General features: G+C 38.3%; 1 protein-coding gene across 1 annotated transcript; it reads left to right on the forward strand.

Annotated features, from left to right (window-relative positions):
• Positions 1–2,583: 2,583 nt before the first annotated feature.
• LOC311214996 (acyl-coenzyme A synthetase ACSM4, mitochondrial-like) lies at positions 2,584–12,592 on the forward strand (the record flags this gene model as incomplete). The annotated part of the gene is made up of 13 exons (XM_084295903.1): positions 2,584–2,784; positions 3,026–3,236; positions 4,572–4,779; positions 5,625–5,768; positions 6,640–6,796; positions 7,722–7,801; positions 8,795–8,918; positions 9,603–9,683; positions 9,834–9,935; positions 10,821–10,948; positions 11,080–11,179; positions 11,787–11,906; positions 12,506–12,592. The coding sequence occupies 13 exons, from the start codon at positions 2,584–2,586 to the stop codon at positions 12,590–12,592; spliced, it is 1,743 nt and encodes a 580-aa protein (XP_084152029.1).
• Between the last annotated feature and the right edge of the window lie 2,679 nt (positions 12,593–15,271).

Raw genomic sequence — 15,271 nt, forward strand, 5'->3', positions numbered from 1 at the left:
TGTATCAGCTAAACTAAGGGGCTGATAAGGTTGATAAGTCTACCACCAGGGGAGCCAACTGCACCTTTCCACTGGAAGCCTAATATAGTTAATTACTTCCTCATATCTAGTAGTGTTTGGAAAATCAACTGTGGAGACAATGGGTTTATTGTTTCTGTAAATAATCAGAACAAAAGCCTGGAGAGAAGGTGAGAGCACAGGAGGAAACAAGTGGATTCGTAGTGCACCTCTCCAGTTAGACTCCCTGCTCCCCTTACCATTACCCACCACAGAGCTACAGACAAAACAGTAAGTGAGGTACCTAGGAAAGTATCTGGTGGCTGCTCCTCTGGTTAATATTTGGTTGTCTGTGGCACTTAGGGAGCTACTTACAGGTCCAATTCAGAGCATGCTGAAATTGGGGAAGAACTCACCTTGCTTTGTATATGTACTTTTAGTGGCTGTGAGGCTCCTGTCATGTCACGTTGCAGCTCAAGGAAAATGTCTACGTTGCAGGTTAAACCAGAGGATTTTGATATGGATTCTCATTTTTAGCCCATTGTCATGCAACATGAAGGGCTTGTGACCCAAATTAATTAGCTAACATCTGTAGAGTAAACTGAAGGTACCAAATATACTATTTTATTCTTAGTATAGCTTTCATCTATGTTTATGAACTCTAAGGCCTCCTAAAAATACCTTATAAAAAGGTTAAGAAGGTACTATTTAGTAAGAAATTGTTATTTTTGAAAATATTTTCAAAAATATTTTCCAGCCTGTAATTGTATTCTGTATTCTGGCATTTGTTTCACTGGTGCGGGCAAGGACTGAGGTGACTTGAGGACAGGTTGGTCCAGATAAGTAGAACCAAATTAATTGTTAAAGAAGTTGCTCTCTGGAGAAAGTGTAAGTGTAGCTTTGCTCTTTCATGCCCTTAGACTACAGGATGAAAAATTTGGTATGAGGAGAGGGTACTGCTAAAGGGAAGAAGGCTTCCTAATTGTGGTTGATTTGGTAAGTCTCCATTTTCTTGGTGATAGCAGATTGCTTCAGTTTAGGTTGTTTTCATTCCTGGTGTGAGTGGGGCTTGGTTTCAAGTGAACTTTGCGAATCTCAAAGGCTGTAATGCACCTTGAGACTTGTCCGATTAGCGCTTGTACAGGGTGCCTAATGAAATCAGGGAGCTGTGTACTCAGGCTGCTTTCAAGATAAGACCACACTAATACAGATACAGTAATCAGGTTCTAAAGGGAAAAACACACACACACACACCAGGAAGATAAGAGTCTCCTTTTTGACTTTGTGGTTGTTTTCTCTTTGTAACAGAGAAAATATCAGTTATTCATCTTTTTTTTGAAGCTGTCTTCCAAGTAACATCCTGGGAGGGTATAAAACATCTTCCAGAAGAGCAGGGGGAAACTAACAAGGCATGTTTAATCTGAACAGACCATGTTGTAAATTACCCCAGAACACAGCTTAAGGCTCCCAGAGCACACACAGGTAGTGTGACAAAGCCATTTGCTTGCAGAGTTGATTTTTCCCTGTCTGCCACTGAAACAAATAGCAATCGTATCAAATTTCTCCTGAAGACCTCCTACCAGGTAGTAGGCACTAATTTGGAAAGGTCTTCTAACCTCCAGGAAGGAAACTGGAATAAGAGGAAGAGCACACACAAGTCCTATCAGGACACAGATTCCTAGAGTGGCAAGATCCTTAGGGATCTGACTAAACTCATAACAAGTTTAATCAGAAGATTTTGCATCCAGGAGTAAAGATCCAGTTTTCTAGACTTCCGAAGCTGGGCTTTAAATAACTGCAGTATCACCTGTTCTGCCTCTTCCAGATGAGCCTGCATGTTGTGTAGGCAAGACAAGAAATGGTGGGATTTTCTTTGTGAGTATATTTTACAATGTATATATTTCTTGCAGGCGCACAATTGAGCTGAAGTGCAAAGCAAATGGAAATCTTTGGAATTTCATCTTTGCTTGCCTACTGTTTATTTTGTGTTTATTCTATACCCCCCAGAAAAAATAGAACTCACAAGGAAATATTCACCAGTTTCATTGATGTATGCTTTCGTATGGGGAATCGCCACCTAGTGTGTATTCAAGCCATAACATAGTTACATATACAAGTTCGAATTGGTGGGATAAAGTGTCCTTACTGTAACACATTTCCTAAGTTTTAGCAGTAGATCATTTCATTTCTGTGAGCAGTCAAAATGTAAAACTTCCAAGAATCGAGAGAGAAATTTAGAAAAGAACTGGCAAGTGAAATCTTATAGATGAGATACGAGATTCATTCATCAGCTGAAAAGGCAGAGGGCAGATTATAATAATAAAAAAAAAAAAAAACAATTACAGTCTCTGGAAAAGGAGGAATACTTATTTTAAGAATCAGTTAAAATAGTGGGGAAAGCAGGGAGGGCACACAAACAACCTATTTGTTTCAGCTGGTTTGGATTCATTTCTCCAACATCACAAACTCAACAGCATCCAATATCTGGCTGTTTTTAAATGTATTTTCTGTCATTGCAGATGACTGATCCCTGTTGGTGTTCATCTGATACTTATTTCTGCACTGTCTGCTAAACCATCATTTATCATGAGGTCATTTGTTAAATCCTGGATTCCTCAGTGCTTGCAGATTCTCAGGTCGCCTTGCAGATTATTCCATGGATGTAACAGGCTGCTTACATCTCAGATTATTTCGTACTATGACTCTGTAAACCAGTGTGAAAAGGAACTGCCAGAATATTTCAACTTTGCAAGTGATGTCTTGGATAAGTGGTCACAACTGGAAAAGGTAGTGTCTTTCTTCTTCTTCATAGACTTTGGAACAAATCTCAAATGATACAAATAAATTTGCGTTATGGATGCTGTATAATACCGCTGGAGAGTATGATGCAGTATTTTCTTTGTCAGAAATGTGGGTATCACTCTAAGAGACTGATGGCAAAGGATCATTTCCTTAGTCTGGAGTTATTTTGGATTAAAACTAAACCTTTTAAGGTTTGTCATTTATAATATATTCTATTGCATTCTAGGATGGAAGACGACCAGCAAATCCAGCTTTTTGGTGGGTAAATGATGAAGGAGAAGAGGTGAAATGGAGCTTTGAAGAGTTGGGATTTCTGTCCAGGAAAACAGCTAATATACTTTCTGAGGCATGTGGCTTGCAGAGAGGAGACAGAATTATAGCAGTTCTGCCTCGTGTTCCTGAATGGTGGCTACTGAATGTGGCCTGTATGCGAACAGGTGGAATAACCTTATTGATTTCTTAGACACAGAAAGAACGAAAATAAATAAATGTGAAAAAATTGCTAAATTAATATTTAAAAAAATAAAGAAAAGTGAGCAGAAATTAGCTGCTCTGCCCTGTACTATTCTTTTATATAGAAAGAGAGTTGGCAGCACCCACACAAGAACCGAAACAGCGTTGTACTAGATACTGAATAGACACGGTTCAGTTAAATGGCATCCTCAGTTGAAGACAGTGGAGATTAAATGTTTACAACCTAAGGCCAGATTTGACCAGAGCCATTATCAGAATCAACAGTTTTAATGCAATAACTTATATGATTGCAGTGGTTTATAATTCAGTACAATATTTTTTCCGTTTTGGTGTTAGTTTCAAAAATTCTTCAGAAGAAGTTGAACCATTTCATTTTTAGTCTGCAAAACATCCATTATAAAACAATTCAGCATCAGCAGGGACACAATCAAGTATTTTTATATTGTTTGCTCCATGATTCTTGCAGGTTGCAGATGGGGCTGAGACTTAGGGAATCCAGTTCTTACTGTATCCAAGATTTTCTTAACTATGACATGGGAATATCATTCAGTAGCTCAGTGCTTCAGTTTCCTAGCTGTGAAATTTAGCAGACACATATGAAGGTGCAGGAAGACTGAAATCAATCATGTAGGTGTAGGTTATTGAAATTCTTGGGAAAAGGAGGTAGAGAAATCCAGAAAATTTGTTTTTCCCTCTAAAAACTTGAATTCAAGCACATTGTGCCCATTATCCAAACTCGCATTTATTCACATTAGAATACTAATCCATGCTTGACAGATATGTTGACTGAGCTGTATGTGTAAACTACCTGACCTCAATCTGTTGAGGTCTATATACCATGTCAGAGATATTAATTCCTTATTGAAATGAACAATGGCTTTATGCCAGATGTAAATATTATCCAAATGCTGGCCTTATACACTTCAGCGGATGGTAATTTCACAACTCCCTTCCTTAGTTACAGATCATGAAGGAAGTATTAAAAACACTCTAAATCTAGATCTTACTCATCAGATACACCTTTAATGTGCATGACACAAAACTCAACATCAGCGTTGCAGATTTTGGAGGTTGTTCAGAGACAGATGAGATCTGGCAGGTTGGGTCTATGCCAGGTCATTCCTTGACCACAAATTCACCCAACTGTGCCTTCAGAACGTGAGTTAAACTTTGTTCCTTGTTCTGAAAGAATAAGTTCTTGGCAAGTAACTCAGCTTTTCTGTGACTGGGGTCATGTTGTGTAAACATTGTAAAGATAAATGGTGAATTTTCTGAATTGCTTGTTGCTTTTTTTCCAGGAATTGTCTTTATTCCAGGAACATCCCAATTAACAGCCAAAGATATTTTATACCGACTCCAGGCTTCAGAGGCCAAGTGCATCGTTACTAGTGATACACTGGCACCTGCAGTGGAATCTGTCATGTCTGAATGCCGTTTTCTGAAAACCAAATTAATTGTAGCCAAAGGGAGCCGAGACGGGTGGCTGAACCTCAAAGAACTCTTTGCGTGAGTACAGCTGTTTTATCAACATCTATGTGAAATAAAGGAAGCTGTGTTAGTCAGGTGATGACTCTGAGCTTTGGGATTCCAAAATACAGATGAGTTATATTTTTTCCATACCTCTGCCAACTCACTGTAATCACTTCGTTAAGTACAAATTCCTCCAGCATACTTTCTGGGAGCTGAACTCAAGTCTTTGAGCTTACTCAGCAACTTGCCAGCTTCTAAAATGTTTGTTTCCACCTGCAATCACAGCACAAATGCACAGAGTACTAATCCTGCAGTTGTTTGTGCTTGTCTTCTAGAGCCCAGCCTTATGTCTCTTTAATTCAATGAGATGATAACATTGCCATAACATCTGTTGGTGCCCCACTAATGTGGCATCAGTTATTTCTTCCCTTGACTGTCTTGATAGCCCAGACAGTCTGACAGTTCATCGGTATCTTGAACTTAAATGGTATAATATGTGTGTAAGACCACCTTGCCTGGCATCAGAGCCTGAATATGGCCCCCATTGACTTCAAAGTGGGAGACAGTATGTGTTGAGGCAGAAGTTATTTTTGCATCTACCTGTCCTACAAAAAGTGCTTTGAGAACCCTTGCAAAATAATTGTGTGCAGTCACTGGAATATGCTCTAGGTGTTCACGTTGTGAAAATTGTTATATACAGAGCAAACTTGTGATTAGCCAGATGTGCTCTCTAGCTCTTATGTGTGCTGCCTGATGCAACTATTTATTTTGTGAGATCATGTAGTTTGGGGCCAATCATTTTCCTGTTTATCTCCTAAACCTTAAAAAGTAGTATTTCTTTCGTGGAATGTAATAGCTATTATGTACTATTTCTTCTGAAGGGTGACATCTGCTGACCATAAATGCGTCAAGACAAGAAGTCAAGACCCGATGCTGATCTATTTTACTAGTGGAAGTACAGGCTCTCCAAAGATGGTAGTACAGTCCCACGGCAGTTATGGCATCGGATTTGCAACCAGTGGCAGGTATAGCTTGTGGTTGCTCCCCATGTACTGATTACATGATACAATCATTGATGGAAAACGGGACAGTAACAGTTACAGTAAATGTAGGCATTTTGTGAGCATAGGATCTTGCTTCTTCCTCACCTTCCCCTTCTCAGGGTAGAACACTGGTTATTAAAAACTTTTGTAGACTCAGTTGAGATCATCAAGCCATAGGGTTTTACCACTCACAGAGCTGACTGCGGAGTAGCAGTCAGGATAGCCTCCTTATAGCAAAACCAGATAAAGTTGAGTTCTTTAGTGTTATGTAAGCCTTCCCTGAGAACCAAAGGCCTTTGGACCATAGGATTGTATCTTTCAAGTCACAGTTCACTTGGAATCTGGCTTGGCAATGGTTTGCTTTCACTGAGCATCTTTCTCATTTGTACTTCCCAAGGTGTGAGAAATATTGTGAAAACCAAAAGATGCATTTCCTTAGGCATTCTCTGTTGAAAGTTGGTGGCATGAAGTCAACAGAAGTAATTTGTTTAAATTCCTAGAGAAATAATCTGCGATTTAGCTGATGTCTAACCCACAAGGTAAGGAAAGCGTGTTCCAAATGATCTGCTCAGCTTTTGAGCTTTTGGTCTGGATCCAGATTCTGCAACAAAGGCCAAGGATGTTTTTGCACTGTTCAGAAGAAAAACAGACACTTGAAATACTAAACAGGAGGAAACGAAGGGAAAAAATGTTTTAAGATTTTCTTAAATTCTTGCAAACTTTCTAAACAGCCCTACTTGGTGACACTTCGTGTTCTAATGGAAGCCTCCTGTCATTTCCTTTAATTGTGCCGTGACTTGGACCTGAGTCTTTCACACTGTATGAAGCATTTTATTCCCCTCTGCTTTATCAGGTACTGGATGAACTTGACTCCCTCAGATATAATGTGGAATACCTCTGATACTGGCTGGGTAAAGGCAGCTTGGAGCAGTGTTTTTGCACCATGGATCAATGGATCATGTGTTTTTGTACACAGTTTGCCAGAGTTTAAACCAGCAGTTATTGCAGAGGTAAGCATAACATTTCTTTTGATGAAAGCATGGCTTATCTTTTAAATAAAGCTAATTTTTGTTGAGCTTTATTTCCATTTTGCATAAATGAAGCAAACAAGGTAGATTTCAGTGCATATGTACCAACTGCTCCATAGCATCAAGCATAGTACTTTCCACATTCCAAACAACTATCCCTCCCTTTGGTGCCTGGTAAGCTAGATGAGCAAGTGTTTTCCCTCCTGGTTAGGCCATGTGACAGGGCTACAGGGTGGAGGATATGTGGTGAAAGATGCAGGATAAAATTAACTGAAGATCACTGGTGTCCTGTCTAATACTTAGCCTAAAGCAAAGCTTGATTATGAACTTCTGGGTACTTAGGGAGAAGGGTGGGCATTGGCCAGTAAGAAGAGTTGGGTATGAACCTGAACTGGGGTTCTGCTATCCTAAATTTTATGTGAGTTGCCAGTGTGCCTACTCCTCCCCTCTGATTCACAAAACCAAACAGCTGGGCTGTTCTCAACATCAGCCTCATGTGTGGAAGGGAGACCCAGACTGCCTCAGGAACAAACTTGGAAAAGCTTCATTCTTATTTGTTGTTTTCACTTTGCCTTGAGCCTAGGACAGCATTGCCTTGGGATGGAGGAAAGGATCTTAAATGGAACTACTAGCTACTCTCAGCAGTCATTCATTCACATGAGTGATTTTTGTTGGACAGAAAATACTATTTTTTTCTACAGCAGTGGCATTGACTGGTACAACCACTCCATGGTCAGGATGTCTCAGGCATTCACAGTTCTTTGTTGAATGTTGAATGTATCTGGCATTTGTAGGAGTTGCATTTTGCAAACATTTTAGCACATAAGTCATGTTAACATCACCTGACACAGAGTCAGACTCACCATTACATTTTATTTTCAGCAAGGTAACTTTCTTTTTTTTCTAGACTCTCTCAAGATACCCCATCACCACCTTTTGCACTGCCCCCACTGCCTACCGCATGCTTGTCCAACACTGTCTGAGCAGGTACTGCGCATCTGTTGCAAGGGTAGCAGAGAGGCTGGGATATAATGCTCTGACAGCTCTGGCTGTTTAGTGCCTTATGTTATTTTTTCAGATAAAGGAAAACTAATCAGCAAAAATTTGCTCTCAGAAGAGAAGGCTATGTTCTGAAACATGAGAATATGTAGTCACACCTTCGGCCATTTAGGCTTCAGGAATGGGGTCTTGTTAAAAACAGCACAGAATAAATAAATTAGACGTATTGTAAGGTATCACTTCCTTTGAACTTATGGTTCACAGTTAAATTTAAGTCAACGAGGATTTCAGACAGCTCTGGATCAAGGAACTGTAGGAGTACAGTGAAGTTGTTCTATATACTTGAGAATGAAGTGATCATTTAGAGGACTTTCACATGCTGAGAGTTATTTGGCAGCAGTTGCTACTGGTTTTGTTACGCTGTAAAATATTCAGCTTATGAGAAGTAGTCAATGTGATTTGTAAGGAGTTTTCACACCTTTAGTGGTGTACTTACTCTTCTTGCACAGGACTTTCATCCTGAAAAAAGCCAGCCCTAATTTAGTAGAAAGCTCAGGCTCTGTGTTCCTATTTAGCCTTTCTTTTGCTTTAGAAAATTCTGGATTTGGTCTTAGGTATCGGGATTTAGCCACCTAATTCAGCTTTCCAAGAACACCTGACATGCTTGTTCAGATTGCTCTGGTCAGTTCTTTCAAGAAAACACCTTTGCTTGCTTTTTTTCCAACAAAACTTTGAAATCCTTTTTTGTCCTTAGCAATTCCCAGTGACACAGAGAGAAATCACATTGTCCTCAGTGGTAACATGACCAATCTAGGAGTTCAGTCCAGGAGCATGTAACAGGATGATTACTGTCATTTTCAAACTAGCTTGTAAAGTTTTAGTTATACTTTCTTTGAAAGTTGAGGGAAGCTGCCCAGGTAAAACCATTCACTGCTGTTATCAGAAATTAAGAAAATTATTTTATTTGCTATTTTTCTCAAGCTACAAGTTCATGAGTCTGAAACATTGTTTGTCTGGAGGGGAAGCACTCAATCCTGAAGTGATGGAGCAGTGGAAAATCCAAACAGGGCTGGATATCTATGAAGGCTATGGCCAGACTGAAACAGTACGTTCATTTTAATTCCTACAGTATGCCATTTCAAAGGTGACAGTACCCAAGGCACAATGTGCTTTGATAAATCAATGGAAAAGGTGAAAATAATGAACTTTTTAAAGGAAGCTCCTTGCAAAAAGCATGCCAGAAGCTACATCAGATCAAATAACTTGAGCTTTTCATCATCTTCACTTAAAAAGAAAAAATAAAAAGTAATTTGCTGTGGATATCAGCTTGGCCCCTTTGAGCTTCTGATGGAAAGAATTAAATCAGTTCACATCCCAGACCATTCTGTAAGTGATCATAATGAAGCTATTATGAGTCAGATTTCAAGCATTCTCTCCTCTTATCCTTGAGATGGCCCCAAGTAAATTATCCCCTTATTGAAATAAGACGTGATCATCTTATATCTGCTGTCTTGCAAATTCAGGTGTTTGCAAGAAAATGCATTGGGGCAAACTTGAACATAAGCAATCACAGTCCACAGGGCTAACCATTCTTCCATATGATGGAGAACCACAGTGCTTTAGTCTTGATTCAGTCCTGGTTGTTACAAAGCCATGAAGAGGTGTCACGTCTAATGCAAGCTGATAAGAAAGCCTAGAAAATGCTGCAAGATTTATAATGTATGTTATATATGAATATATATGAATTATATGCATTCATAAGTAATATGAATACATATCTGTTATGCAGGTAACAATATGTGCCAATATGAAAGGAATGAAAATTAAACCTGGCTCTTTGGGAAAAGCTGTTCCCCCTTATGATGTGCAGGTATGTTGATACACTGCATCTGAGCTTAGTTGCAATTTGGGGTATGTGCATAAGGGCAATGCTGTCTGTGTCCTGGTCTGTCATTCACTAGTTTCAACACAAGTATTTCACAAAACTAGTCAAAGCAGTAATGGTAAGTCCTTACTGCAGATCATAGATGACCACGGAACTGTTGTGCCTGTCGGAAAAGAAGGCAACATCGCTATTCGAGTTCAACCTGAACGACCATTCTGTATGTTCTCTGAGTACTTGGTAAGTCTGACTTAGCCTCTCTGTGCCTGCTGAGAAGCTCGAGAGACCCAGGGCAAAGTTACCTTACTGAGGAGCAGAATTTCATCCAGCATCTTCACAGGGTCTGTCTAGGTTATGTGAGAGCTTTGATCAGTACATCTGATCAAGAACACACAGGCAAGATATAATTGCATCTTGCACCATGAAGCAGGGAGTACCTTGTTCCGGACCTGCATCTGTCTCTTAGCTTTATGGGCTTTATATTGAGTGCATCACTCCCTTCTCTTCCTTTCCACCCCTATCCTTGGATCAAGAATAATGAAGCAAATCCATAAAGGCTTCTCTAATATGCCAAGAGCTCAGGGAGGGTTTCCAAAGAGCACAAATACCTTACTCCTTAATATCACTAACATCTTCAATGTTTCATCAAGTCTTGTGTTGTCAAGTTGCTTTTTCTTATGTAGAAAAATAGGTAAGTGTAGTTAATGAAGTTTTTCTTGTAGGTCACCTCATCTGTGCTTTGGTCTTAAAGGTCAGGGGGTGAAAAGTTTCTGTTGACAGGAGACCATTGTGGAGACCCCCTGCAATAAAAAATCATTTCTCTGAAGAAAATCAAATACATATTTTAGCAAAATGCTGTGTTGGATGGGCATTTTGAAGGATCACATCCTTTTTTTCTAAAATAGATATATGCAAATGCCATCTCTCATGCATTGCTTGTTCAAAACTGCTAATTAAAGCGACTCTTTTTTTTAATTGAACACGTAAAATAACATTAAATATATTACTTTGAGTCTAACTAAAAAATAGCCTTGATCATTCTTAGCACTACTGCAAAGTGATTGAATTACGTTCCATTAACTATCAGATACACTTTTCTTTTTTTGAAATGTTGGTTGTTGTCAGGATAATCCAGAGAAAACTGCTGCGTGCATGTCTGGAAACTTTTATGTCACTGGGGACAGAGGGATTATGGATGAGGAAGGATATGTCTGGTTTGTTGGAAGATCTGATGATATAATTAATTCTTCTGGGTAAGTCAGTTGCTTTTAGATTTGATTGTTTGCCTGGTAAGAATGTTCTGTTTTTTAACACGAAATACAATATCAAAAGACCAGCTGAATGACTAACTTGCTATAGCTATCATATTTATGTTTTCTCCTAGGTATCGTATTGGTCCCTTTGAAGTTGAAAGTGCCTTAATACAGCACCCTGCAGTCATGGAGTCAGCTGTTGTCAGCAGTCCTGATCCAGTTCGAGGGGAGGTAAAAAGGAAAAAAAAATAAAAAAGATGTGGAAAGAAATATATTTTATTCTAAGCATGAAGTTCTCTATATATATGAGGCTTCCTTGGAATGAAAAAGTTGCAAATTTGAAATTAAAATGACTTAAAAAAAAATAAACAGTCCTTGACAGATCTCAGAATTTCAGCATTTTCCTCTCAAAAAGTTTGAGGTGGAAAAAATAATGTATTGTGACATCTTATTGTCTAAGAAATAGTATTAGGGATTTTACTCCTGTTTTGTCACTAAGCACATGGTAGCAGAGAGGTTTTTGTGTTTCAACATTCCAACATGTTTTTTTTTGAGGTGAAACTTTCAGCTGTTTTCTGTTCTAAAACTTCTGGAAAGTTTAGTAGTATATAAAATCAAGAAGAAGAAAAAAGTGGAGCAAAAAAACAAACTAACAAAAAGCCCTGTACTTCAGTTGGTGTCCTTTATTACAACTCATTCCATAACAAACAGCAATAGCCCAGGACATAGGAGATTAAGAACAACTTTCTTATATTTTGGTATTCAGCTTTAGCAACAAAAGTATCTCTTTATTCCTACATCTGGAAGTTAATGGAGTCCTTTAACTTTTGTGGTACAGGTGGTCAAAGCCTTCATTGTTTTGGCTCCTGCTTTTGTGTCACATGATCCAGAAAAACTAACTCAAGATCTTCAGCAACATGTCAAAAAGGTGACTGCTCCTTACAAGTATCCAAGAAAGGTAAGTACACTACAAAAAGGTCTTCTAATTGTGTCAGGAACTGAACTGTTTTTGTCCATCCTCAGTTCCTTTTCAACTGCTGACTAACACTTTAAACATAGTTAGGTAAAAAAAAAAAAAATTAGAGAGTCAGCTGTAGCCTTGGGTTTGCTGTTTTCACTAAAAGAGCCCAAAAGGAAGAAGTGGTTCCTTACCTTTATCAGGGACTAGTCGTACTTTCATGAATTACAAGATTTTCACAGTGATTCTGATGGACAAGGCATTCATTCTTACCAGTTCTTTCCTTGAGCTCTGTTTAGACTCTGAGCCAAAGCAAAGTAGAAATTCCTGCTGGCATCAAAGGAGTTGAAAAACAACAATAATTTGCTTTCATAATAGCTGAAGCACACACACCTTCAGGACTGTGGTTCTTGCCCCTGCAAGTACTGCCTGTGCAGCCCAGCTAAGATGTGTAGTAAGGAATTTCACCATCCCACCCCCAAGCTGTGCAGCTTCCCAGCTTTTTACTCTATCCATAATATTGGTATGTCTTTCCTTGCATCTCAAAGATTAATTAGAATTTGTTTGGCTAAAAGTGAGTATGCATTTTTGTCATTCAGGTGGAGTTTGTTCAGGCTCTGCCAAAGACAGCTACTGGGAAAATCCAGAGAAAGGTTCTAAGGAACAAAGAGTGGGGAAAAGCATAAGATTGATGGAAATGGAGGAGGAGAGGAAATTTCCATCATCCATACCAGTCATAGCTGTGTTTGGACTTGGCATGTTATCATGACCCAGAGCACTAAGAGATTGTATGGAAGAACAAGCTACAGGGGACAAAAAGTTGGTAACATTCATGTGACTTGAGGACATGTGATATTAGAACCACTTTTACCATTGACCCACAATTTTTCAAATGGAAGAAGATGCAAGTAATTGTGAATGAAGCATGAAAGAGACAAGGGAGAGATTGAAGAATGTACAAAAGTTTATTTTTTTTTTATTGGAATTAATATAAACAGCAGCTTTATTAAAAAAAAAAAAAAAAAGTCTACAACAATTTTTACTATTACAAATAAATAAGTTAATAAAAAAATCTTTACCTGTAATGAGTACATGCAATGATGAAGTGATACTCTCTTTTTAAAAACTGTCACTATAATATTCCCTAATTCTTTCTGGGTGGAAGGAGAAAGACAACTTCAACTACTTCTTGTCTTGATGAATTTGTGATCTACATAAATGGTTAAAAGGGGAGAAGAAAATATACAAAGTGCTTCAGGTTAAGGTGCAAATTATACACAATTTACAACAGTGTAAATGATTACAAGAAAAAGGTTACTTCATGAAAAGAATTGTACTGCCTGGTCAGTTTTGTACTATGTTCTGTTCTCATTATTTCAAAAGAAGCAAATGATAAAGTAGAAAGGGCTTCACTCTTGATTACTTCTTGATTAGTGTGTCCAGGCTTTGCATTCCAAACAATCTTCCCAGAGGTTCTTTGGGAGACATGTCCTGAAGGCTGAATGAACCACTGAAGATTGAACTGCCTGGAGTAGATCCTCAATAATGTCCACAACAAACAGGTCAGTAAATCATGTTTGTCTGAATTTTCAGTGGTGCTAATCACTAAGAAGAAGCAGTTGGTACTAAATCAGGAAAAATAATTTCTGATTCTAGCAGCTATTCATAGGACTTCGTCATTACTGAGCCCTTTTCTCGATTTTCTTGTTTCATTTTCATTTTTAATTTTGCAGGTAAAAGTGTTAAGAACTGTTGAAGGCTTTCTCTCAATAAAACTTCACATAAATTTTGGCAGACCACTAGGGAACGCTGAATTTTAAATCTTTTTCATTTTGTCAGCTTTGAATACCCTTTCCAATCTTGAACACTGTTCCTAAATGTCCTCAGTCTCCTCTTTACCTGCTGTGGTGTATGTTTTGTCTTTACAATGCTCTTAAATCTATAGGCTTTAACTAAATCATAGAATTGAAGCAGACTGAGAAATGAAAAATGGCTTACTATGTTATTAAAAATAATAATCAAAATAATTAGGTCTTTCTGTTACAGAAATTAAAGTAGATCAATTGTTTATCATTATTAACAGTAGCAGTCACAACCTCAAGGAAAGGTTATATTTAACAAAATGCTTGGTAATTTTACTGAAGGATGTTTTCTTAAGTAAGAAAAATAGTTAAAAATGTATTTTTAAATATATTATTCCAATATCCACTTGTAATATTTAAAAGTCCATATTTTACCAGTAAAACCTTTTCTTACATGAAGTTTTTCCACCAGTTCTTTTTAATAGGGTTTTGATTTAAAATGTAGGTATCACTTCAATTCTAAATTTCTGTTCAGTAATCCTGATTCTGAAGTAGATGACATGGCTCTCCTGTTGCTTATCACAATCCCTCTGGGATACATACTGTAGTTGTCTGAATGCATGTGCTGGATTTTAATAAGTTTTGCTTTCCATTCCCTATATCAAACACCCCCTTGGGAAACTGATTCTCACTGTCAAGGGAAAAATTCCTCTTACTGCGTGAACCTAGTTCTTTTGATTTTAATGTATTTATTTGTTGAGTTGAGCTCTGTTTTACCTACTGTTACTGGAAAAGATGCCACTTAAGGATGTAGAATCATATGAGGTGAATATAAAATCAAGTATTTTTTTCTCTGGAGCAAAGATACCGTACAGGATTATTTAAAACTGGTCAGTATTTCTCTTCCACAGTCTCCATGTAGCCTTGAGTACACCATGAATTACTGTTGGTTTTACCAAATTATCTGTTTGGGGTGGGGATGGGAGGCCCAACGTTCCAGAAAAATTACATTTTTAAGCTGCTACTATATATTCTCTTAAAACAGGCTTTCAAATGTATTCACATTTTATTTGAGAGAGCTTTGTAAATCTAAGCAAAGCACTTTCTTTTTGGTCATCGAAATGTTTAGTGTGATTCAAATTGTTCTGTTTTTATCCAGTCTGGTTCTCTACATTGTCGATGGTTCTGGAGGTGCAGGTAACTCTGTTCATGCTGGAACCCCACTGATAGTCATGAACTGATGTTACTGGGGCTGGGCAGACCTGCTGGGGGTGAGCAAACATAGACCTCACAGGGGAATTGCTGCAACGCCATCTCAGCCCTTCCTGTCAACTGCTGAGCCAAGAGCATGTTTCTCTTCGACTGCCCTGACTTCCAGGCATTCAGCTCAGCCTTGCCTCTTTGCTTATTCTACTGTGTTAAAGGCAATGGGTTAAATGTACTGGGTTAAATATTTTTGTAAAATTCGCCTTCACTCAGCAAATTAGAAGTGAAGAATCAGTAACTCTTTTTGAGAATGTCTGGTATTGCTATCTCCCAGCAGTGATATTACCACAATGATAT

The sequence above is a fragment of the Netta rufina genome (assembly GCF_964035555.1).
Source record: "Netta rufina genome assembly, chromosome: 15".
NCBI lineage: Eukaryota > Metazoa > Chordata > Aves > Anseriformes > Anatidae > Netta > Netta rufina.